Source organism: Schistocerca cancellata, chromosome 8 (assembly GCF_023864275.1).
Source record: "Schistocerca cancellata isolate TAMUIC-IGC-003103 chromosome 8, iqSchCanc2.1, whole genome shotgun sequence".
Taxonomy (NCBI): domain Eukaryota; kingdom Metazoa; phylum Arthropoda; class Insecta; order Orthoptera; family Acrididae; genus Schistocerca; species Schistocerca cancellata.
In genome coordinates this window covers 161,573,012-161,600,785 of record NC_064633.1, presented here as the reverse complement: position 1 = coordinate 161,600,785, position 27,774 = coordinate 161,573,012, and the positions used below count along the sequence as shown (strand labels likewise).

Genomic DNA, 27,774 nt, shown 5'->3' with positions numbered 1-27,774 from the left:
ATCTACCGACATGACGACAGACGATATAATCGTAACGACAGACCTGAATTGCATCAGAACTGGCGAGATTTAAACAGAGCAGAGCACTCTCGTCACGATGAATTTGTAGAAGTTAGGTCTCCAAATCCCAATAACGACGCGTGCCAACAAAGAGACAATAGGCAATGACTCACTCCGCTGGCAGCCACAATACATACTTATGAAACGTCCCCTTAGAACAATTTATACATGTGAAACGTCCACTTAGAACAATTATACATGTGAAACGTCCACTTAGAACAATTTTACAAGCCTGTGCTTAACCTGACACACAATATTATTTAGCGCAACGCAGTCTGACTTTCAATAACCCCTACAAAACAATGGCCCTGACTAACTTTAACCTATACCTTTTACAAATCACTTACCTCACAAAAATCTTCATTACTGGAACTACTGCAATACAGCGAGTGCCACTACTGCCAGCTAAATAAAAGATTCAAACTACAGAAGGCACTAACTACTGATAGGGATAGTTAGCAAATGAAAGATATTAATAGAGAACAAACAATGTATTTACCTTAATATTCATAATTGACATCCAATATTACAAAACTCCGCCATCTCTCTCCCCACATCCACCACTGCTGGCGGCTCACCTCCAAGTGCCCAACGCTACGCGCTGTTCACATCCAGCTGTAGCAGTTCATGACAACAATGGCAGACAACAATGCAAACTAGCCACATACTGCACACAGCACAGCCAGTGATTTTCATATAGAGCGCTACGTGGCATTACCCATATAAAAATCTAAACAGCCTACTTACATAGATGTGTGAAGTTGAATTTTTTAAAAGTGATTCTGATCTTTTATGTATGTACTCATGTCATCATTCCTGTAACACTGATGTATATGTTTATTTCTATTGTTTTGTAAAGCCTGTACTACAAATGTTATCTGTATTGTTATGTTTTTAATGATGTATTTTGTACCTTTGTAATCGTATTCTTATGTTATAAAATTTTAATTGACAGCAGTTCATCAAGTAACTTGTAAGTTCCATTTCACTGCACACGTTTCTGTTGGTCATAGTATATGGACAATATGTGAGAAGTAGGGACTGTTAGTGTTTGCACGTGTGTTAATAATTCAGCAAGGGACTGGATAACAGCATTGCTGGTTCTAAGGACAATTCCAAAAACTTTGTGAGTGCACAAGTGGTGGTTATGGACTTGCTCTATTATCCGCAAGACTCTTCAATGGTGATTGTGCACCTGCACAGTCGCAACAGATGGCTGCTGGCCATCTCTACAAGGACTACAGTGGGTCTGCACCTCTGGTGGCCCACCAATACCATACTCTCTACCAGGACTACAGTGGGCCTGTCCACAATTTCTACAAGGACAACAGTGGGTCTGCACCTCTGGTGGTCCACCAATACCACAATCTCTACCAGGACTACAGTGGGTCTACTCTGTGATGACCTACCTACCAATATTCTTCGAAACGTCGACTGACTCTGCTGTGGGTTTGCTCTGTTGTGGCCCATTACCTGTCAGCATGTCAAGAGTCAGCACTGTCTTACTGTTGGAAGGACAATACTACTTCTTCAAGACTGCATGGAAATCCACTACTTCTGTGTGCATTGTATTCTACTGCTCAGACTTTGAGCAAACAAACTGCAGGTTTACTCTTATGATGAATGATCAGGACTGTCTTTATTGACTGTGAAAAAATTTTAGCTGTTGACCAACATTGTATCAATAAGTGTGTGCATTTGATATCTTTGTTATTGTAATTATGAAAAATTTTATCAAATCTTTATTGGCCACTGCCCAAAAATATTTTGTAAAATTTTTTGTGGGGAGCATGGGGGCTATGTAAGTAGGCTGTTTAGATTTTTATATGGGTAATGCCACGTAGCGCTCTATATGAAAATCACTGGCTGTGCTGTGTGCAGTATGTGGCTAGTTTGCATTGTTGTCTGCCATTGTTGTCATGAACTGCTACAGCTGGATGTGAACAGCGCGTAGCGTTGGGCACTTGGAGGTGAGCCGCCAGCAGTGGTGGATGTGGGGAGAGAGATGGCGGAGTTTTGTAATACTGGATGTCAATTATGAATATTAAGGTAAATACATTGTTTGCTCTCTATTAATATCTTTCATTTGCTAACTATCCCTATCAGTAGTTAGTGCCTTCTGTAGTTTGAATCTTTTATTTAGCTGGCAGTAGTGGCGCTCGCTGTATTGCAGTAGTTCCAGTAATGAAGATTTTTGTGAGGTAAGTGATTTGTAAAAGGTATAGGTTAAAGTTAGTCAGGGCCATTGTTTTGTAGGGGTTATTGAAAGTCAGATTGCGTTGCGCTAAATAATATTGTGTGTCAGGTTAAGCACAGGCTTGTAAAATTGTTCTAAGTGGACGTTTCACATGTATAATTGTTCTAAGTGGACGTTTCACATGTATAAATTGTTCTAAGGGGACGTTTCACAGTCAACGTGCCATCGAGGAATTCCGCACCTATTATTCAGTGACTTGACATTGCACACTACATAGTCACCCGTTGAGGGTGAAGATACTTCTCGAGCGCGAAATGCGGTTTCTCAGTCCCCCAAATGCGCCAATTTAGCTAATTGACGAACCCATCCGAATGAAAGTGGGCTTCGTCGCTAAACCAAACAACAATGCGCATACTAATTCCCATCATGGCATGCGGCCAACACTGCAGTTTGAACGTCCTCACGCAAACCGTTCAGAAGTTATGATGATTTCTTTTATACCTGTCAACCTGTCGGATACTTTAACCAATGTTGACGTTCCGGTCTGGAAGCACGTTGTAAATTACAATCTGTTGCTAATTTTTTGTCATCTCAATGGTAATAAGCAATCGTACGACTGAAGATAAAGGAAATATCTTTCAACTAAGTAAAAAGTGGTAATAGTTACATACTTTTCCAGTAGAAGAAAACGATGATTTTTATTTTAAAAGAGAAATCTGAATGAAAGTGATTCAAAACTACAGTATACTCCTCTCCCTACGATAGAGCCCTATAAAATATGTGTAATACTGTTAACTGCTAGCACATTACAGACAGGACCAGACAAAAAATTTTTCGTTATTTCGAAGGCGATAAAATGCAGATTGGAGATAAAGAACCGGGTAGCAAGCTCGGAATACACAAGGATAGGGAAGGAAATCAGACACATCGTTTTCGGGAAAACCACCCTGGTGTGGAACCACAACCTCAAGGCATGTCGTTAAAACCTTAGAATTAATTAGACTGAAGAAGACGAAGCGCTTGAGCCTAAAACGTAATTCGGCATCTTTAATGAATAACTTAGGCCTATAAGAAAGTTTTTTGTCCCTGGGGTTTTAGAACTGATTTTAGCTGTATTTGGTTAGCTGAATGTGAAATTAAATCAATTTTTAAGCAGCTGCTCTACTGTTTAGATCAGTTTAAAAAAGAAAGGCGTGCAGTTCTATACGATATGTGCAGTTCAAACTCTATTTTGCGCAGTTCTAAATAACTTGTACACGCATTGATTTCTGTGTATTGGCTTTATTGTCAGTCGGCCGTCCAGTTATTTCCAGGAAAATCCGTCAGATGCGGTAGGCATCTGGTAACTTAACCCTAGGACTCACTCTGCTAAAATTTCCCTAGTACTCCATCTGGGGTCATACATGACCTCAATCAATATATAATTGACTGTGTGTAATAATCATTCAGAGAACAACGTACTGTCGTTTAATACTGTTTGTTTACATTTTATTTATTAATTAGACACACATCACAGGTTTTTTAACAGGTATGTACATAGTAGAATTAAATTACATATGGCAGAGTAATTACATATCAGAAGTTACAATATTACTCTAAGTCATAATTTGTTTCACTCATAAATGTTTCAGAATGGCTTCAAATTTACAGAAAATGTGATGAACAAGTCAACAGGAAACATAATTCTAACCGGTATCCGTACCATAGTCATCTGCACATATTTTGCAAGTAGCAACTATTTCAGAATGTTTCTTGCAAACAAATTTGTTACACTTTTTGCGTGTTGAGCTGTATTTTGTGTCCTTTGATCGGTGCCAAATGGAGCATCTGCCTCGCTTTCTCTTCTGATTGTCGGGTATTACGTCTGGATGTCCATTGTCTAACAGACCATCAAATCCACACCATTTGATACTGCTAATAATATCCTTGTTCCTTGCTTGTGGTAAACTCAAACGATGTTCCACTTGGGGCTTCGCCATTTCTTTGGCCAACTTCATTAGAAAAAGACGTCTCTCTGTTTTTTCAACAGCAACACAGAACAGTCTGTAGGCACTGAGAGCAGCTAGATCGACAAGATCATAAAATACTGCTAATGGTCAACGTTTTGTACCCTTTTTCACAGAATAGTAAGAGCTCATTTGATCTAGCGTATCAACACCTGATTTTGTTGAGTTGTAATACAACACTATTTCTGGTTTTCGTTTCAAGTTGTTTTCTTTGGGCACTTCAAATGATTGATGTTGTGTTGGCAGGAGTAGCACAGCCTTATTTCTTTTTGGAACATACGAAACTAATAGGGTTTTACCACTGTATGCAAATCTGGTAGTGCATTCTTCCCTAGTTTTCGAAGGCAAAAACTCTTTTGGGACTTCTTTTCTTGTAGAACGTAGAGTACCTACAAGTGTCAACTTCATTTTCAACAATTCTTGGCCAAGGTCACAGCTCGTGACAAAATTGTCAGTGGTAATATTCCTACCACTGCCAACCAGATGACGCACTAAATCTAAGACCACTCTCTTGCCTTGATTCACTTCTCTCACATCATCACTCCTTCAAGTGTACATTTGAAGATTTGTCAGATAACCATGTTCACAGTCTACTGCGCACCATATCTTGATGCCGTACTTTCCTGGCTTTGAAGGAATGTAGACCTTGAAACTGCACCGACCTCTGTATACGCGAAGATGTTCATCAACAGTAATGTTGCTGGAAGGTATAAATGATGTTTGACATTGCACGGCAAACAAATCAAATATTTCCTGTACAGCTTCAGCCTTATTTCCAGTCCTCTCTTTCCTTTCAAGTCTTGTGATGCGGTCGTCAAAACGAAGTGAACGCAGAATGTCCTGATATCGCCTCCTCGACATTGTAGCACGGAATAGAGGAGTGCCATATTCAGAGTCCCAAAATTCGTCAATAGGTTTCCCCCGGCTCTTCTGTACGCCACACAGAATCAGCAAGCCTAAAAATGAAACAAGCTCGCATCTGTCTGTATCACGCCAGTCAACTAATTTTTCAGACACTTTCAATTCATTTCCTCGTTGATTTGTGAACTGAACTATTATATACAGCAATTCATTAGTAATAAACTGCCTGAAACAGTCAACAGCTGAGCTAACATTAACTGTACTAGGAATACATGCTGAAAATCGTTGTATGTTGCGGATTAGAAATCTACGGATTGATAGTTCTTTTGTACTCCATGCAATATCCCGACCCCTGCTTACCAGTACTGCACTTTCATCTTCTCCACTGTCATCATTTTCAGCAAGAATATCATTTTCTTCTAATTCATGTAAACAAATTTCATCACTTTGGTCTACATGTGTCTGTTCCATCATCTTCGGCGTCACTACCTTATGAATCACTACTGCTACGAAATAAGTCTTCCATAGCTTGTTCTACACTATAGCCAGGAGCAAAACGAATTCCACCCATGCTGAAATTACACTGCAACAACAAACGTACAACAAACGTACAAACGAACTTCCAGTTTGAGGTTAGTTCTGAGTAAAACGTGAATAACACCTAAATTCACTGTTACCAACTCAAAATACCTAAGAAAGAGATTGATAGTTGATAATCTATAGATTCTATGAATGTTACATATAATCTATCTGGGGTCATAATTGACCCCAACAGTAGTTTTTGTTAATTATTGATTTAAATGTTGCGTCAAGCGCTCTAAAAATTTTTGTGAGAGAACTACAATACTGTGTAGTGAAAGTCATAAAATTCTGGATTTTTACAAGAAATAGAAATATTATTTTATCCATAGTAAAGATGATTGGGGTCACCTATGACCCCAGAGTGAGTTTTAGGGTTAAGTGTTCTTCAACGCTAGAGTCAGCGTTAGTTTTTCAGTTCTTCCAGTACTCGGTAGAGCGAAGTTGGCCTCGGGTGATACATGTATTTAGGAAAGAGTTGTTATAAAGTTAACTTGAAACGTACTGTGTTGAAGATTCTTCTGGAATAAAATATAAGAGTTCAAGTGGAAGAAGTTTTGTAAATCATCCTGACATGACCTACTACATATGCGGAAAAATGTACGTTCAAATTAAACAGAAAAACTGCTAGTGACTTTGTAAAGTGAGTTTATCTTGGATAATTTCGTGTTAGGCTTGCTGATCAGGATAAAACTTTGGCACTGCTTCTGATCTGTAAAACTTGTACAGAATATTTACAACAGTGGACTACCAGGAAAAGGCGTGCCGAAAGATTGGAGAAAAACCCAAAAACGATTTCGATTACTGTTATTTCTGCCTAGTAAATAATAATGGAACCTATCTAGACAACCGCTGTAAGATGATTCATTCTGATTTAGTCTCTCCAAGTCGTTCCTCACTCTGAGGAACTGCCGATCAAAAGTATTTCATCAGTTACCAGAGTTCCATGAGGACGAGTTTTCTCATTATGATACTAATGAAGGTGACAGTGATTATGAGGGATGTCAAGAATGCCTTAACATTTCAAACCAGGGTGAATTAAATGACATCACCAGAGATCTCAGCCTGCTGCTGATTTACTAACTTCGAGGTTGAACGATAAAAATTTCCTGGAACAAGGAACCAGAATTATCTTTTACTGGACAAGAGAAAAGGGTCTGCTACTCTTCCCCTGTCAAAATGACAGTCTTTTATTTTTTCACCAAATCAGAGGATTTCTGGAAAGAATGAGTCTTCCTGATGACTGGGGCATATTTACTGACATCTCAAAACGAAGTTCTAAATGTGTCCTTTTACAAATTGGGAACTAAATAGTTCAGTACCATTTCCACAATCAATGAAAATGGAAGAAGACCATAACATCATAGCTTTTGTCTTGCAGAAATAATCATGAACATCAGTGAGTGGCCGGCCGCGGTGGTCTAGCGGTTCTAGGCGCTCAGTCCGGAGCCGCGCGACAGCTACGGTCGCAGGTTCGAATCCTGCCTCGGGCATGGATGTGTGTGATGTCCTTAGGTTAGTTAGGTTTAAGTAGTTCTAAGTTCTAGGGGGCTGATGACCATAGATGTTAAGTCCCATAGTGCTCAGAGCCATTTGATTTGAACCATCAGTGAGTGATTTGTGTTGACTAAAGTGGTCCACCAAATATCCTTGCTTCTTGTGCCTCTGGGATAGAAAAGTAAAACACAGCACTGGGTTAGTAGATAGTGGCCTAAGAGTGAAAAAGTGTGTTATTAACGACCTTTTGTTGAAAGAGAAAGAAGCACGTCTTTCCTCCACTGCAATATCAAGCCTCACTTGAGTACGGAAAGAATTAAAGCAGGAATATTTGACAGCCCACAAATGAGGTAATTCATTAAGGATTCCGCCTTCGTAAATTCTATGACAGGGGCTGAGCGCACAGCCAAGACTTCATCTGTTGAAGTTGTAGGAAGTTTTCTCGACAAATTCAGAGTTGTGAACTATGCTAAAGTAGTAAATATGATGTATAACTTTTTCAAATCCCTTGAGTGTAACGCGAGTATTAAGATGCACTATATACACAGCCAATTAGACCGTTTTCCTGAAAACTTAGAAGTCATCAGTGACGAAGAAGGTGAATAATTTCACCGGTGCATTAAAGCTACGAAGAGCTGTTATCAAGGAAGATGGGATAAGCAGACAGATTATTGCTGGAGTTTAAAAAGCCTATTCAGAAATATGTTAAAGAATGTCACGGAAAAGAACATTCCGAAGTGTCCTTCATTTTCGTATATAATAGTATTTGTATAAAATAATAATAAAAATTCCGTGTATTTTTTAGTCCATTGATTGAACTTAAACCAAAATAAGATATATTTCACTGCAATGTTATCTGTTAGAAATATGAGCTCTTAGCCAAAACTAATGCCATATTAAATTCAGGGAATCAATCAAATTAGCTCCAAATACCGCGGCGCCCAAACAACTTTTGGGCTGTGTAATGATGGAAAAATTATCACATCCATTTTATGTATGACGTGAGAGTGATCGAGAGATCACAATTAGATAATGATGATACAAAATTGTAATATTACCCTGATTTTTGCGAGTCGATAACCAGTGGTGATAAAAGTTCCGGACTATCACTAAGATGACGCTTTCCATTAAAACCAAGCCTTTTATGAGCTTGAACGGTTGTACTGGTAGGGATACACCTCCAAGATGAACTTACGAAGACGCCAGTACCCTACAATTTAAGGTCCATAATGGTCCTATCAGAACTGCTCCTAAAGACAGAGTTTGACGTTTCAAACAGCACGCAAAGCATACTGTGACTTATTTTCTGACGTTTTGATCCCCTGTCAAGATGTCGTCAAGCACGACCGCCCCGCCCCCCCCCCCCCCCCTCTCGATGGGTAGTCAGCCTCCAGGCCATGTAGATGAACAGTTTAGGCTCGCCATGTAGCAGTATACCTGACAATCCTCTGAGTCACCCTACTGCCTGTAGGTAATGGTGAAAGTTGTGCTACCGTACTATTATGATTTTACAAAATCTCCCTTCCACCTTAATTTATCGTATATTTCAGCATTTGTTGTGTGTGATTATCTCCTGTTGACTGAGCTGCAGCTGATCGCCCAATAACTATACAAACTGAACAGTTTAAACACACTTCGCAAGTCATTTCAGTGCTACTTGTTGAACAGGTTAAGTGAACTTTTGTAATCTCCACTCCTGTATTTTATTTCTGTTAGCAGCTTGAACATAATACAGCGATAAAGCTAAAGGTTAAGTTTACGGTCAGATCGGGAAACTTTAAGGTGGGCTAACCATTTTATCAAGAGTAGACAATACTTAGGGACCTATTAAATCCCGATGATTGGACGGAACTTAATCCCCCGCCTCTCGACAATCCGAGACCCATTGTCTTAACCATCATTCCAACTCGCTCGGCTTTTATTTTGTGTTTGTTGCATTAAGCAATATGTAATAGTGTTTAATAAAATCACTAGACAATTTTCTTCTGATTGGATACACAACACACTCACTACACTAGATACATAGCCAGAATAAGCAGTAAATTACATTTAAACCAAAATTATTTGTTAAATTTCAATAGGTACACTGTAACTTGCCTTAAAGCATACTATAAGAATCACAGTGGGAAAAAAAATAACGAAATAAAAAGTGAAAACATAAAAGAACCGTAACATTTCAGTAAAAACATAACTGAGGTACAATAAAGTAGTGAAATAAAATTTACAGTATTTTTCCCTGTGCGAGTGGCCAAAACGTTGGATAGTAAGCCATGTAACTATTCTCATTAATGTCCGAGTTCGGTCCTTGCCTCGACATTAAGTATAGCTCCTGTATTTTCATTCAGTAGTTTTTAACGAGTTGTATTCTGCAATAATTGTAGATCATGTACTAAAACAGAACTTTGTATGAAAATACAAAGTAAGCATAATACAAACATGCATACCAACAGAATGCTTACTGATAATCCACCAGAGTACTTCGGACCCTAAAACTAGCCTAGCGGTACCTAGACTCTCTTATACATATTGTTATTAACGAACGACCGTAACTGAAAAATAAGAAATGTAATGCAAGACGAAAACATAACACCGGGGGTGTGCAGTAAGTAATGTAACACTTTTTTCTCGGCCAATTACGGTCGAAAAAATGAGGTATTTGTTGTGGGACATCATGGAATGTTCCCACTTTAGCCCCTGTAGTTTCATGAAGTTCTGATAGCTTGTGTCGCTATATCTAGCCTTCAAAATGGAGTCTGTATCGAAGGTGCGTTCGAAGCCAGAGTTGTCGTCGAGTTTCTTTTGGCGGAAAACCAGAGCATCGCAGATATTGATAGGCTCTTGCAGAATATCTACGTTGGGTGAGGCGTCTGTCATCATCGCAACAAGGTCGCGAACAACCTGTTCGATTTCTCACGCGTCGGCCGGACAAAAACAGCTGTGAGTCCTGCAATGTTGGAACGTGTGGACACTCTCATTCAAGGTGATCGACGGATCACAATCAAACACACCCCTGCACAACTGGACGCCTCTGTTGGTGGTGCTAACACGCAAGTCCACCAGCTGGGGTACTCAATGTTGTGTTTACGCTGGGTTTGTGTTAACGTAGGTTTGTGTTAAAAAACATACTTCCGTGAATTTTTGTATGGTTTGTATTAAACAATTACACTAGCCCCTCTCCTCACGTTCGGTCTGTGGAATCGGTCCGTCAGTATTTGATGTGGTTTACGAAACATATCCAGCGGTAACGTTAGGTGTTCTCTATCAAAATCTTTCATTTGCTAACTATGCCTATTAGTAGTTAGTGCCTTCAGTAGCTAGAATCTTTTATTTAGCTGGCAGTATTGGTGCTCGCTTTATTGCAGTAGTTCGAGTAACGAAGATTTTTGTGAGGTTTAGTGATTCATGAAAGGTATAGGTTATTGTTAGTCAGGGCCATTCATTTGTAGGGATTATTGAAAGTCAGATTGCGTTGAGCTAAAAAAATATCGTGTGCCAGTTTAGTGATGATCAGAAGAAGTAAAGAGAGAACTGTCTGAATATGTTCAGTTTTAGCCAGCGTTCTGTGTATAAAATAACGTAGAAGTTTCCAGAATGAGATTTTCACTCTGCAGCGGAATGTGCGCTGATATGAAACTTCCTGACAGATTAAAACTGTCTGCCGCATCGAGACTCGAACTCGGGACCTTTACCTTCACGGGTAAGTGCTCTACCAACTGAGCTAGCCAAGCGCGACTCACGCCCCGTCCTCACAGCTTTACTTCTGCCAGTACCTCGTCTCCTACCTTCCAAACTTTACAGAAGCTTTCCTGCGAACCTTGCAGAACTAGCACTCCTGAAAGAAAAGATATTGCGGAGACATGGCTTAGCCACAGCCTGGGGGATGTTTCCACAATGAGATTTTCACTCTGCAGTGGAGTGTGCGCTGATATGAAACTTCCTGGCAGATTAAAGCTGTCGGTCCGGCACACAGTTTTAATCTGCCAGGAAATTTCAACGTAGAAATTTACTAGCACGGTCATTCATAATTTTTCTAAGGGGACGTTTCATACCCTTTAAAACTTTTCCAGATACTGATAATGCTGCCTCACACAAGTGCAAGGCATGTTCGTATCCTTCACAGTCACCGTTCATCATCTGACCTCGTCACGCCGATTATATACCCTACCAGGCGTGGGAACAACACTAGTGGCCATTCTATCAGTCACAGAAAATTGCAACCATAATCATTTACATACCCACCGATGGTGCGTATGTTTCAGAAATTACTCTGACATCTTACCTTATGTTCCGGTGCTTAACTACTTTTGTGAGGCATTGTACTCCAAATGTTTTTGAGGTTATCTGAATTGGTCATTCATGGAGTAATCTTCCTGTATTCTGTACATTTTTCTTTGTATTGGTATTTCTGCGACGGAATAAAAAATTCCCAGTGTCCATTTGATGTGGATAAACTACTATGTGATTCGTAACTGGTTCTTGAAATAACCCCTTATTTTGATGGAAGTGACAATTGTCTTCTCGCAATAGCAGATGTAAAAAAGATCGATGTATGTTTCAGATGGTATGGAAGCAAGAGAAGTGTGCTTGCGATATATGACGGACGTGGTGGCCTCCTGCGCGCTGGGAATCAAAGGAGACGCCCTGGAGGACCCGAAGGCGCAAATGCTGCAGCTGTTCCGCAAGCTTTTCCAGCCGGGCTTCGTGACCTTCCTCAAGTTCATGTTCATCACAACATTCCCGTCCTTGGCCATTATGCTACGCCTCAGGTAGGTTGCCTCCTTCTGTCGCTGCTGTAGCTGAGAGGTCAGCCCATAAAGTAACAATAAAATATACAAATAGTCTGATGCGAAATAAACCTACTAGTTCAGCGTCACAGATATGCCATATATATCGAGGATGTCGTCAACTTTATATACTCATAGACGAATGTACTTTTACACACACTAGGCATTCATTTTCTGTCTGTGGCATACTGTCCAGAATAAAATTAAAAATATTTCTCAGCCTTCAGTTGGAATGGACCTGCCTAATTCTGTTTAAAATATAAATCCGTTTGACGAGATTAAGTGTCAGAGACAGTTTCGCAATGACGGCTCTGTTAGGAATATTGACTCGTGCAACATCATAGGCTCGAGCTGTACATGTCTGCTTTCATGCCCAGCAGCTAATCAGGCGCAGAAATAGTTGTATCCTGCAATCCTTTACTCGAATTTACCCAAACATCAGCAAGTAATGCGAATTTAAATAACACTAATTGCAATGCAGTAAATAATAAAACAATAAAAAAGGTTATATACATAATATTGAATGGTTGACGTAGCCAACACCAAAGGATTTATATCGCAATGAAATGATGATTTACTCAATCAGTTAAGCACGAAAATAGCTTTAAATAGAAGACTAACAAGTACTGTTTAGTCATGATATAAATTACAATACTACACTGAAGAGCCAAAGGAACTGGTACACCTGCATAATATCGTGTAGCGCGCAGAAGTGCCGCAACACTACGTGGCATGGACTCGACTAATATATGAAGTAGAGCTGGAGGGAATTGATACCATGAATCCTGCAGGGCTACCCCGTAAGATTATGACGGGGTGGAGATCTCTTCTGAACAGCACGCTACAAGGCACCCGAGATATGTTCAATAGTGTTCATGTCTTGGGAGTTTGGTGGCCAATGGAAGCGTTTAAACTCAGAAGAGTGTACTTGGAGACACTCTGTAGCAATTCTGGATGTGTGGGGTGTCGCATTGACCTGCCGGAATTGCCCAAGTCCGCCGGAATGCACAATGGACATGAATGGATGCAGGCGATCAGACAGGATGCTTATATGTGTCATCCTTCAGAGTCGCATCTAGATGTATCAAGAGTCCCATATCACTCCAGCTGCACAAGCCTTACACAATTACAGAGCCTCAACCAGCTTGAACAGTCCCCTGCTGACATGCAGGCTCTAAGGATTCATGAGCTTGTCGCCGTAACCGTACACGCCCATCCGTTCGATATAATTTGAAACAGGACTCGATCGACCAGGCAACACGTTTCCAGTCATCAACAGTGTTGTTAACGGCGACCGGAACGGTCACGGGGTTGAGGTGACGGAAAGCGCGGCGGGACCCGCGGAGCGGCCCGCGAACAACAACACAACAGGAGAGGACAGACACGACCAACGAACGACAGAACGAACAACAAGAAGATTGAAACGACAGAGTCACAAGAAAACCTAACAACCACCTCCACTCGCACACAGAACAAGAAAGTAAATAAGCTGTCTAAGGCTAGGTGATGTGTCCTGAGACTCGCTGGCTGAGCGATTTTGTTTTCCTTTATTCTTATTTTTAAACCTGTTTACAGGCAGGCCTGCAGCAGCATACTACGCCGCTCTTTGGCCTCAGAGAAACACAAAAGATACAAATGAAGACAATGTGAGAGAAAAGTAAGGTGGACATATAAACAGAGACAAACACTTTGTAAAATACATGGAGCTGTTCACGGACGTAGAGTCCAAGATAAAATTTGTTCAGACACTTGGACACATACATAGAGGAAAATTGTCACACGTGAACGTAGGTGCACAGAACAAATAACACTGATCCACTGAAGCACAAAACGACAGCACACATAACACGAGGCGTTGATCTCTGGCGCGCGGATGTTCGCTAACCATGTACGAGTCTGGGGACCTGACAAGAGAGGAGGAGGGGGGTGGGAGAGGGAGAGGGGAGAGCAGATGCCATGGGCAGGGGAGATATGGGGAGGGAGGAAGGGGAAGCCCGGGGGAAGAGGGGTGGAGGAAGGGGGATGGGGGAAAAGGAAAGAGAAGGGAGGGAGGGTGCCTAAAGGAAAGGCCACAGGAAGTGGGGGGGAGGATCAAAGTTGATAGGAGGGGTAGATGGAGGGGAGGAGGACATCATCAGGGAGGGGGAGCTGGCGGAGAGGGTAAGGAGGGTGGAGAGCTGGAGACTGGGTGGGACGTGGGAATACAGGCGCGGCAGTGGGCGGGGGTGGGAGAGGATGGGTGAGACAAGCGGGTGAGGAGGATCGAGTTTGCGGGAGGTGTACAGGATCCGTATCCTTTCAAGGAAAAGGAGGAGGTGGGGGAAGGGGATGAGATCGTACAGGATCCGCGTAGGGGAGGGGAGACGGATTCTGGCTGAGCGAGAGGCAGGCGCGTAAATACTTTATCGGGGGCGCCGCTATTGGCCGCTGGGACCACGTGTTCCACTGTGGCGCCCTCACACTAAAAGCGGGCCAGGAGGCACGCGCCACCACAGCTTACGGCGCGATGGTGCAGCGACCTCTAGGGGTCTTCGACGTCCATGACGTCTGGCGCGGATTCGAATTCCGCGGCGCGCGATACCAGAAACAGTCCGTTGTCGGTGTTGACGGGCCCAGGTGAGGCGTAAACCTTTGTGTCATGCAGTCATCATGAGCACACGAGTGGGCCCTCGGCTCCGAAAGCCCATATCGATGATGTTTCGTTGAATGTTTCGCACGCTGACACCTTGTATGTCAAACGAAAGGTCTTCCTTTCTCGGTCTGTCTTGCGCCATACACATTGTCCTACATTTAATCATCTATGCACAATTAAATAAAACACTAAATTTGTGCACATATGCTTATGATGAATGACCATGAAACTGTTATTAAAAAATCGTAGCAATGAAGGTGGTCTGTTCAATAAACGTGTCTCTTTGCGCTCAGGTCAATGGTGGTATCAAACGTTACATTTAAATTACCACTTTCAGTGACGAAAAAGTTTAATAATTGCCAAATTTAGTACTTAATTATACAAACGAGGAAACACATAAAAATCTATGTATATGGCATATGGGCACATAGTGAAAGATACAAGGAAAGTCATGCTGCATTCATATTCTGTGTAAGCGTGGAGAATACGTTAATCTGTCACATTTACGTAATTAAAAACATATAAAACACTTAATAATTCCGTGAATAAAATATATATAGGTGTGTGGCTTTTAGTAATGAATTCTACTGTCCTACTCTAGCATTTATGCCATGTTTGTCAAAATTGTATTATGAGTTCAATGGATATTAATTGTTAATGGTTTTTGTAAGGGTATGTACTGCTATTTCTATAATATTTGTGATGTACATGGTACCAATGTTTCAAAACATGCACCTTAGTGCCAGGATTACTCTGATTGATCAGTTTTTATGTACGTTGAAACTGTGAACTACTGGGTACTTATGAAGTATTTCTAAGTATTCCCCGTCGGCCATATTGCGATTTTCGCCATTTTTAGGGACAGTCCCGTCATCCACGTGCTGTTCAAATGGTTAGCTATCTTCCCCCAACTTAAGAATCCTGGGTAAAACCATAAAATTCCTTTGGATGGCTGATAGCTCGTCAGTGTATACATTACGACACACGGTTCTGATCAATGTTTTATGTTTTCCTCAGCTCTAAAACAAATATCGGAACTGGACCCTCCCCCCTCCAAATATTCCCTGTCGGGACTTCGTTTACTCCACTACTAGTTCATCTGATATTTAACTGAAAACCTAATGCCATCTGCAAGGACACACCTGCGTCAGTGGTCCTGCCCTTTATGACGCTCTGCACGTACTGCCCATTACAGTTTTCTGCATTTCTCTGCTACGGGACCCACACTACGTCCATATGTACGTCTAATGGCAGGGATACCAGATCCCTCCACGCTGAAAGGCCTTGCAGAACCAAAAATGGGATAGTTTCTGCTGAGATCTCCGTCACAAAACTGGAGGTGCTGCGAGATTCCCCAACAGTGGGCCAACAGCTGAAGTAGACAATGATGAGCCAGCTGACTCTGCCGGAATGGCGAAAGAGGCTGACGTAACGTCTGATCTGTCTGCACTGGTGGGATGAGGTCTCATCCGCAGGCGAGTAGGGAAAGGAGGGTGGAAGATCCATTTCCAGGGGAACAGCATCGGGAATCCCGGGAGTGGTGGCTGGCTGTACCCTAATCCGTGAGCGAAAGTAGGAAGGTGTAGGGTGCGGTGGGGGCGTGACACTGCCACAATTTGGAGCCTGTTACCAGTAAACTGCCACGACCAACCCCACTGCCCGACTTGTGCAGAGACAGTCGAATTGTGGGTCCAACACGTAGTGAACATAACTTATTAGAACGACTGGTTAGCTGCTCCTGACTGACATTCACCGCAAACAAATGCTGAACTTTATGGCCCAACACTACACACAACAGCTACTCATGCTGCCAGCCAAAGGACTAGGCACAAAGAACGGTCCACGAGGAAAATGTAGCGAGCCACCACGTTTAGGGGCATGCGACTCAGTGTAACAAATCCTAGAGGCCCCATGGTTGACGCCAACACTAACGTTCTCCTGCTCTACATCCACTAACCGGTGTCGCCAGGTATGTGGCTGGAAAGGAAAGCATAGCCTTCTTCATTTGGGTCTTGAAAATTTGCTGATATTGCTCCACTTCTGAGTTAAAAGGGGAGGGGGAGGGGTCTTCGACAGCAAAAATGACTGACAACGCAAAAATAGTTGCTGTTGATGTCACAGGGGACAGTCTGCTGTACAAGGGAAATTTGACAAACCATCCACCATCGACAACCACATTTTCCCCAAATAGGGCCGACGGAGCGGACGTGCACACTGTCCCAGAGGTGCTCCAAGACTGGCCGCGGAGAAAATTGTCACATCAGCACAGCCTGATGCTATGCACATGCTTCACAAGCCTGCACAAGGTGTCCAGTGTCACGATCAATCACTGCCCGGTAGATGTGTCGCCGTGCTATACCCTTCATACGAGCCATACACCGGTGTGACACATGCAGCAGCTGCTGTATGCAAGAATGCAACACCTGAGAGATGGCTACTTGGCAGGTTGTTCCTCCATGGCAAGCATGGGGACCCCTGGACAACAGTGAGGCGATCCCATAGTAGAAAAACGTATGGCATGCCAAATCCCCTCCTGCAGGACGACTGGTAACAATGTCATAGCAATAAATATTGCCACTCGTGAGCAGTTCTATCTGGTAGCTTAGGACGGAGGCACAGTGATAAAATCAATGGCTTCACTCCAGACATAAAACATATGAAATTTTTGTTGTGAAAATGATAACCAGTGCCTCCTTTTCCACCTGGACGTGTAAGGAACGGGTTGCTCAATGCCACCTGGGTTCCGAAATGGCAGGACTATACCAATGCTATACTTGGGCGCATCGGTGGCGAGTGTTAGTGGTTTACCCGGTGTACAAGAGGTCAGACAGGAAGGGAAGTACGAACACTGTTTGAAGGACAGAAAAGTAAGTTGACAGTCCACAGACCACACAAGTTTGACTTCTTTTGGTGAAACCGGGTAAGAGGATGGCTGACATGCATGGCCTGAGAAATACACTGAGCATAATAAGAAATCTTGCCCAATAGGATTGGAATGTCTTCTGGTTCTTGGACACTGGCAAGTTGACAATGGATCTGATGCAGTCTTGGGTGGGGATGAAGCTATATTTGCTAAGCCCATTTTCCCCCAAAAAATAAACATTTAGAGCAAAATAACTACTTTTTCCAGTATGCAACAAAAGCTGTTCTTGAGAAGGTTATGGAAAACTGCGTGAGAAATTTCGTAAATGCTCCTCTCACATGGAGCCCACGATTCACATGTCAACAAAGTAGCTGACAGAACAGAGAATGGCCTTAATGCTCCAAATATATTTCATAAATTCCTGGTTCAGATGAAATTTCAAAGGGCAAACGATCAAACTGGTAAATCCCAAAGGGGATGTTGAGCATTAAGAAATGCTAAGAAGCAATGTTTCATGGCAACTACAGGGATGAATCGTGCAAGTCGATGTGGGAAAAATACTCGCCCCCTGACAAATTCGCCAACAGCTTCTCCCGCAATGGAATCAGATACGAGTTCACGACCAATTGCATGTTCACAGTCTGTTTAAAATACCATAAAGGTGAATGGCGTCAATTAACCTCTGAATGATCGCCAGAGGGGTGGCTCACTAATTATACAAAACCGGAAAAGCAATGTGAGTTCCTGCCAACACTACATCTCGCCCTTGACCTTGTCGCACATGACGAAAGGAATGGGATGATGGCGACAAAATTCAGGTATTGCTGATGACGTAAGGGAGACTTGGGCCTCGAAATGTTCTGTCTCAGCCAAGATGTTCTCAAACAGCTGGCTGTATGACCTTAGTAAAGAGACCAGGCCGGCCGGAGTGGCCGTGCGGTTCTAGGCGCTACAGCAGGGCCGGCCAGAAATTCTGTACGCGTGCGGTGCTCTTGCACATGTGCAACTTCCGGGTCACAGCGTGCACGCCGCAGCCGTCAGCGTTCATGTAGTGCATGTTTCTACGCACAGATGTCGCTCCTCTGTTACACAAAGTGCGTTATCCACACCTCGTATGTATATCACAACCTGGGCTGTATCTGTAAGATCTGTTGCTTCATCGAGCGCTACAGAGGAAGCAACAAAGTATTTAGCCTTATTTATTAGCTGCCTGTGCAGATCGCCGGCCATAGCAATGATACGTCTTGTCACTGTTTGTTTGGATAGACTGATTTCTTGAAACCTGGTAACATTCGTGGGACGCACAAGTTCTGCAGAATCAGACACCCTTTCACAAACTCCCCTTCGGAAAAGGGTTTCCTAGATTGTGTAATTCTTAATGCGATTTTAAAACTTGCTCGCTGTGAAGATTTAGTGTGGTTGTCATTCTGGAAAATGGAAAACAGTACATTGTACAGCGTACAGTAAAACAGACATAAATATAACACAAGAAACTAAGAGTTCAAGAAGTATCAGTTACTTTGATGTACAGTAAAATCGAGTTGATGTGTCTCATCCATTTTCTGAAGGACATTTAATTTTGCTTGCCGTTCTTCACTGTTGAGTACACTACACTCGTCTTTGTGATATGTATTGTAGTGTCTTTCAATTGAAAACTTACGCTGGACGCCTATTATTCAGCGGCACAGCAAACACTGTGAGTTTTCACCAACGGCTGCAAAAAAGAATTGCAGTTCCCAGTAATTTTTAAATGACTGAGAACATAGATCTCCCGTCCTTTGCTTTTTCACAGTACTTGCCATTTCTCAGTACTTCTCTGTTAAGGTTACGGTCACCAGGGGCAAACGAGACTGGATATGTTGCGCTCTTGCTTGTAGCACAGGGAAGTGTAGCCGCCGCCGTTCATTTAGGACACATGTCTAATAACAGATGTCGCTGTCGCTCGCTGTCGCACACGTGCGCACATGTGCAGCACGTCTGCACATTGTGCAGCGTTTGGCCGGCCCTGCGCTACAGTCTGGAGCCGAGCGACCTCTACGGTCGCAGGTTCGAATCCTGCCTCGGGCATGGATGTGTGTGATGTCCTTAGGTTAGTTAGGTTCAATTAGTTCTAAGTTCCAGGCGACTGATGACCTCAGATGTTAAGTCGCATAGTGCTGAGAGCCATTTTTAAAGAGACCAACTCATGAAAAGAGACCCACTGACTGAGACACTAAATGGATTTGTTACGATCTGGAATCCAAGACCAGAAAAATCGCCTAGCCCAAAATATTTTGCACAAATTGCGAATTTACCACTAATAACGTAAATTGCCGATTTACATTCTTATAACGTACTGAGCGGAGAATTGACCCCATAATGGAATAGGCCGTTTACTATAAGATATTACTTGATACAGAGACCGTTACAGCGCCAGGCGGCGGTGTGTGTCTAAGTTAATTAGGTCGACCATTGCACCTTCTGTTATATCTCCCTGAAACTCAATTGCTCGCCCATCCAAACCGAAAGATAGCAGAATATGCTGGGGCGTCGGGGCGTCGGACACAGCCTCCGAGTCGAGGTAAAACGCTGGGCCCTCCGACGAGCACCGTGCTGCTCGCCGACTATCACAAACCAACGCCAAACTACCTGCTTTCCAGCATACTCCACATATGGCGTCTGGCGTCTATGTGTGGGAAATCCTATCCTAAATAGCAAAACAGATGCACGCAAGAGACTTGGGGGTTAGAGTTTAATGTGCCACAAAATGCGGTTTCAAGACTGCGTCATACTCACAATAAAATGTTTGTCGTGGGCTAACACGAGTTCCACCAACATAAAACACTCCACGAGCGTACTCATACGACCGAGCGGGGTGGCGCAGTGGTTAGACACTGGACTCGCATTCGGCAGGACGACGGTTCAATCCCGCGTCCGGCCATCCTGATTTAGGTTTTCCGTGATTTCCCTATATCGCTCCAGGCAAATGCCGGGATGGTTCCTTTCAAAGGGCACGGCCGACTTCCATCCCCGTCCTTCCCTAATCGGATGAGACCGATGACCTCGCTGTCTGGCCTCCTTCCCCAGACCAACCAACCAACCATACTCATACGAAACCTTAAGGAGTAGTTAAACCAGTGATGTCTGCAAGACATCTGCAGAGCTTGCAACTGGCACGTCGGTAGCAGATTTCGGACTACGTGCTGTGATCGATACATTGAAGACGTGGGTCGAGGGACTGGCTAGTGTCAATCTGAATACAATGGACTCTTGTTTGGCCCGTATCGAGTGAGCGAAATACAGCGCCTGCGACGTCTGCAAGGAGTCCACGAGACCCTCTCATCGCTTTTGCCCATGAAAGGACTGGAGTATCAACACCTAAACCGTCTCTTAGAGAGTAGGTCCCGGCGTTGGCTAGCAAAGGCGGTGTTTAGGGGTGTCCGTATCACCCGTTACCTGTGTTGTTGTTGTCTAAGATTTTCAGATGTAGCACTTTGTTTTAATTTACGTTGCTATCCATTGACACTGCAAATAGCTTAATGGCTACATGCAACAAATGTTAAATTTGGATGAATATGCTACATGATTGTACATGCAAATGAGAGGATTGTGCTATGCAACGTGTAGGAGAAACGTCTACCAGCATGTGTCGGAATACGACACCGGCAGGAGCGTACTGTGGTGTCACCGCCAGACACCACACTTGCTAGGTGGTAGCTTTAAATCGGCCGCGGTCCATTAGTACATGTCGGACCCGCGTGTTGCCACTGTCAGTAATTGCAGACCGAGCGCCACCACACGGCAGGTCTAAAGAGACGTACTAGCACTCGCCCCAGTTGTACGACGACTTTGCTAGCGACTACACTGACGAAGCCTTTCTCTCATTTGCCGAGAGATAGAATAGCCTTCAGCTAAGTCCATGGCTACGACCTATCAAGGCGCCATTAACCATTTCTATAGAGAGTCTCACTTGTATCATCAAGAATGCTGTATACAAATGATGGATTAAAGTTAAGTATTCTTGGAGCTACGTACTTTTCTTTATAGCATTCATTAAGTATCCTGTTTCAGACCTCACGCCAGCCGGCGTGTGTGTACGCGTGCATTTCGGCTACTTCCGAGTGGCGTGGCTGTCTTGCTACGCCACAACACGTACCATATTGAAACTGCGGTTTGCCATTCTGCGATACTAATGGTTGCTTGTTCAGCATCCCTCGACCAATGGGTTTGGGAGCACCGAACTCACCGCCATGCAGGATCTCAACGGTCCCACGCGACTGATATGTTTGCAACAACACAAGCAACGACGTTTGGAGCACCACTGATTGTCAATACGGCGAAGTAGCAGAGAGAGGCGCGCTGGAAGTACTGCGGCCGTGAAGACGTCTTCACCATCACGGTGGACAAATCCATGTGTGGCGTCTCCAAGGCGAATGGACTTTGCCATATTGCATTCGACATCGTGACACAGCCTCAGCATCAGGCGCAATGGTATGGTGTGCCACTGGGTAACCAACACAGTCTCCTCTAGCTCTCATAGCTGATAATTTAACAGCAGCCGCTAGTGTTATGATATGTTAAGGCTGGTGGCTGTACACTATCTTCGAAGTCTTTCTACCTCGATACAGATTCTATTTCGACTGTTCTCCAGGGCACTACGTCCTACATATCTCTCCCCGACTGAAAACAAAATTAATGGTCACGGGTTGTCAAGAGACTGGAACACCATCACTCACGTATGACTGATGAAGTCTCGAATTGAGCTGAGGCGGGATCTAATGATGTACCAGAGTCTAACACATACAGTCACGAACTCTCTGGTGCGAAAGTTGTTACTGTTTGACAGCTGAGGAGCCACTAGCGCTCCAAGCGTGAGAACGCAGACAATCACTTAATTAACGAAATAATATTTATATCTTTGCGTTACGTACGTTATCAAATTAACAAGGGACGTGAGCTGTCGTGAAACACATGTAAAAACAGCCGAATAACACTCATTCAGTGACAGAAGCTACAACTTATTCATGAACAAATACCTTTGAATATGTGTCTACTTGCACCTTATTGAGCTAAAATGAAGAGAATATAAACACATATTTCACGTATGGTCCAAATGCCTCTGCGCACTATGGGACTTAACATCTGAGGTCATCAGTCCCCTAGAACTTAGAACTACTTACACCTAGCTAACCTAAGGACATCAAACACATTCAAACACATCCATGCCAGAGGCAGGATTAGAACCTGCGACCGTAGCGGTCGCGCAGTTCCAGACTAAAGCGCCTAGAACCGCTCGGCCACATCGGCCGGCGATTTCACGTAAGACAAGGGTACATTTCTTTTATTCTCTGTTGTCATTATCATAGGTACTTCCCTGGACACTTAATACAATTTTATGGAGTCTAACGATTTGCTCATTCTTACATATCATACGACTTTCTAATACACGAATATTTTGTAAATACAATTACATTTGCCTCGAAAACGAATCTGTTGAAGATTCTCGCCATTTATGGCTTAGGTTTAGCAAAAATTGTGGAATTGGTTTCTTCTGTGTTGGCAAAAAGTTTGATTGCTTCTGACGATTTATTACCGCACCTGTGTAGCTTTCCCTAAGCTACAGTTGTGGTGGCTTAACTGGTGCGTTGAATAATGTAGATATTACATTGCATATAAGCCTCCTACGTTCCACATTCACTGAATGGCTGAAAGTGTAGCGAACGCTAGGAAAGGTAACGACACCAGAGAGATAATTCTGAAGTTGCGGTTGATAACGGAATCTGCATCAGCAAATAGAAAAGTCAAAATGATCTTTGGTGAAATTAAAAGCAGGGATGGTAATATTAAGAGTAAAATGGAAATTCCGAGGTTAAATACGGAGGAGAGTGTATAGGTGGAAAGATTACATTGAAGGCGTGTCGGGGAAGACTTGTCTCGTGAGTGATAGAAGAAGAAACAGAAGTCGGTAGGGAAGAGATAGGGGATTCTGTATTAGAATCAGAATATAAAAGAGCACTGGACGACTTAAGATAAAATAAGATAGGGGATTCTGTATTAGAATCAGAATATAAAAGAGCACTGGACGACTTAAGATAAAATAAGGCAGAAGGGGTGGATAAGATCCCACCAGGATTTCTAAAATCGTTGTTGAAAATGGGAACAAAACTGTTTATGTTGGTGTGTAGAATGTATGAGTCTGGCGACGTACGATTCAACTTTCGGAAAAATATCATCCACATAATCCCCTAGACTGCAAGGGCTGACAAGTGAGGGAGTTAATAGCACAATCAGCATAACACCTCATGCATCTAAGTTGCTTGCAAGAATAATATACAGAAGAATGGAAAAGAAAAGTTAGGATGTGTTATATGACGATCAACTTGGTTTTAGGAAAGATAAAGGCACCAGAGAGACAATTCTGACGTTGCGGACGATGATGGAAGCAAGACTGAAGAAAACTCAAGACACGTTCATAGGATTTGTAGACCTGGAAAAAGCATTCTACAATGTATAATGGGGCATGATGTTCGAAATTTTGAGAAAAGTAGGGGTAAGATATAGTGAAAGACGGGTAATATACATTATGTACAAGAGCCTAGAGGGAATAATAAGAGTGGACGATCAAGAACGAAGAGCTCGGATTAAGAAGGGTTTAATACAGGAATGTAGTCTTTCGCCCCTACAGTTCAATCTATACAACGAAGAAAGAATGACAGAAATAAAAGAAAGCTTTGAGAGTGGAATTAAAGTTCCGAGTGAAACGGTATCAGTGATCAGATTCGCTGATGACATTGCTCTCCTCAGTGAAAGTGAAGAAGAATTACAGGATCTACTAAAGGGAACGAACAGTTTAATTTGTACAGAATCAGGACTTGGAGTAAATCGAAGAAAAATGAAAGTGATGAGAAGTAGCGGAAATGAGAACAGCGAGGAATTTAACATCAGAATTGGTGTTCACGAAGTAGATGAAGTAAAGGAATTCTGCTACCTAGGCAATAAAATAGCGCGTGACAAACGGAGCAAGGATGACATAAAAAACAGACTAGCACTGGCAAAAGGCCTTTCCTGACCAAGAGAAGTCTGCTAGCATCAAACGTAGGCCTTAATTTGAGGAAGAAGTTTCTGAGGATGTACGTTTGGAGCAAAGCATATTATGATAGTAAAGTGTGGACTGTGAGAAAGCTGGCAAAGAAGAGAATCGATGCATTTGAGGTGAGGTGTTACAGAAGAATGTTGAAAATTAGGTGGACTTGTAAGGTAAGGAATGAGGAGGTTCTCTGAAAAATCGGCGGTAAAAGGAATTTATGGAAAACATTGAAATAAGAAGGGAGAGTACAGTAGGTCATCTGTTAAGATATTACTGAATAATTTCCAGGATATTAGAGGGAGCTGTAGCAGGTGAAAATTGTAGAGCAATACATCCAGCAAATAATTTAGGACGTAGGTTGTAAGTGCTATTCTGAGATGAAAGGGTTGGTTCAAACGACGAATTCGTGGCGGGCGGCATCACATCAGTCAGAATACTGACGACTCAGAAAGAAAAAAAAATATCTGCAGCGTAATATTTAATTCTTCACATAACGTAAGTAGCATTACTTCTATCTACTTTGTCTGGAGGTGGTGAAGTGCTAATCATTTGCATATCCAAGCAGCTAATACGCTCCATGCTGTTTCAGCATTTGATGCCTGCCGTCTTCTTGGTGTTGCAATTTTAATGGATATCAGTGTAACATATAGACTGATAACTGAGGGCTGCATTCTACCCAGGGGTTTCTCGCAGACCCGCTGCAGCGTCCAGACATTCGTCAGCTTTCTTCAGTCAGATGTACACTACTGACCATTAAAATTGCTACACCACGAAGATGACGTTCCACTGATGCGAAATTTAACCGACAGTAAGAAGATGTGTGATATGCAAATGATTAGCTTTTCAGAGCATTCACATAACGTGCTGACATGAGGAAAGTTTCCAACCGATTTCTCATACACAAACAGCAGTTGACCGGCGTTGCCTGGTGAAACGTTGTTGTGATGCCTCGTGTAAGGAAGAGAAATGCGTACCATCACGTTTCCGACTTTGATAAAGGTCGGGTTGTAGCCTGTCGCGATTGCGGTTTATCGTATCGCGACATTGCTGCTCGCGTTGGTCGAGATCCAATGACTGTTAGCAGAATATGGAATCGGTGGGTTCAGGAGGGTAATACGGAACGCCGTGCTGGATCCCAACGGCCTCGTATCACTTGCAGTCGGGATGACAGGCATCTTATCCGCATGGCTGTAACGGATCGTGCAGACACGTCTCGATCCCTGAGTTAACAGATGGGTACGTTTGCAAGACAACAACCATCTGCACGAACAGTTCGACGACGTTTGCAGCAGCATGGACTATCAGCACGGAGACCATGGCTGCCATTACCCTTGACGCTGCATCACAGACAGTAGAGCCTGCGATGGTGTACTCAACGACGAACTTGAGTGCAGGAATGGCAAAACGTCATTTTTTCTGATGAGTACAGGTTCTGTTTACAGCATCATGATGATCGCATCCGTGTTTGGTGACATCGCGGTGAATGCACATGGGAAGCGTGTATTCGTCATCGCCATACTGGCGTATCATCCGGCGTGATGGTATGGGGTGCCATTGGTTACACGTCTCGGTTACCTCTTGTTCGCATTGACGGCAGTTTGAACAGTGCACGTTAAATTTCAGATGTGTTACGACCCGTGGCTCTACCCTTCATTCTATTCCTGTGAAACCCTACATTTCAGCAGAATAATGCACCACCGCATGTTGCAGGTCGTGTACGGGCCTTTCTGGATAAAGAAAATGTTTGACTGCTGCCCTGGCCAGCACTTTCTCCAGATCTCTCACCAATTGAAAACGTCTCGTCAATGGTGGCCGAGCAACTGGCTCGTCACAATACGCCAGTCACTACTCTTGATGAACTGTGGTATCGTGTTGAAGCTGCATGGGCAGCTGTACCTGTACACGCCACCCAAGCTCTGTTTGACTCAATGCCCAGGCATATCAAGGCCGTTATTACGGCCAGAGGTGGTTGTTCTGGGTACTGATTTATCAGAATCTATGCACCCAAATTGCGTGAAAATGTAATCACATATCAGTTCTAGTATGATATATTTGTCCAATGAATACACATTTACCATCTGCATTTCTTCTTGGTGTAGCAATTTTAATGGCCAGTAGTGTAATAGTACTGTCGGTGTCCACTTCGTCGTTGCAACTTTTCGTTCGTGAACGTCGCGGCAAGTTAACTGCTTACGCTTCTACAATGCAGGCTGATGCCCGAGGACCTCGAAAAGTTCCTTCAAACTGTGGTGACCCAGACGGTGGCCCGCCGCCAGCACGAGGGGGTCTACCGCAACGACTACCTGCAGATGCTGGTGGAGCTCAAGACCAAGGGGTACCTGGACGGCGCGGGGCAGGTGCTCGCCGACAGGAGCTGTAAGTATACTCAGCTGTGGATCTCCACAGACATTGCCAAGATGTTACGAGGCCAAGGATTACATAAACACTAGACTTACACTACTGTCTACAGACGATATTGTACTAGGGTCGTTCGATAAGTAGTGCAGCACATTTTTTCTCTTAGCAGGACTATTTTATTCACGATTTGTATCACTATTTTTCCCCAATTCTTTGGCTATGAAACCCTGTTTCTTAACTTAATCTTCTCTGTTACATGCACTTATGTCACCTTAATGTGAGGACCTGGATACCATCATGTTACCATTCTGTTGGTCTGCATTTCAACCAAGTTCTTGCAGCATCTATAATTCCACCACCGTTTCTGTCGTGCTTACCACGGAGCCCACGCTTCAGCAGGCCAAAGAGATGGAAGTCAGAAGGTGCTAGACTTTGGCTGTAGGGTGGATGAGGAAAAATAGTCCACCGGCGTTTTGTGATCTCCTCTCGGATGCACAGACTTGTGTGTGGCCTTGCATTATCGTGGAGGAGGAGGGCATTAGCATGGCCACGAAGGCGCTGTAATCGTTTCATTAGTTTTGTAAGAGACTCACATCGTAGATTGCAGTTGATCGTTTGACCATTACAGAGGACATCGAACATAATAACAACTTCAGAGACCCAGAACACTGAAACGCCCTACTAAACCTGCAGGACAGGACAGGTAGTTTAAGTTATGGAAAAGGGCCAAAATAAGCGGCTGTCAGTTACGCTCAACAAACAACCTTTTATTTGATCAAACATCACAAGAGCCAAGAACAATTTTTTCTTAAAAAAAACACAGTTTTAGTTTTGGAACTTAATTAGCGGCTGAATGCGCCATACACTCTCA

General features: G+C 43.2%; 1 protein-coding gene across 1 annotated transcript in view; it reads left to right on the top strand.

The window, feature by feature from the left end:
- Window positions 1-27,774, top strand: part of LOC126094467 (cytochrome P450 6j1-like) — a 138,231-nt gene that overhangs the window by 66,122 nt on the left and 44,335 nt on the right. Inside the window, exons 5-6 of the mRNA XM_049908855.1 lie at window positions 11,759-11,966; window positions 26,755-26,921. Of these exons, the coding sequence (XP_049764812.1) occupies window positions 11,759-11,966; window positions 26,755-26,921 (375 nt within the window). The remainder of the gene's footprint in view (window positions 1-11,758; window positions 11,967-26,754; window positions 26,922-27,774) is intronic.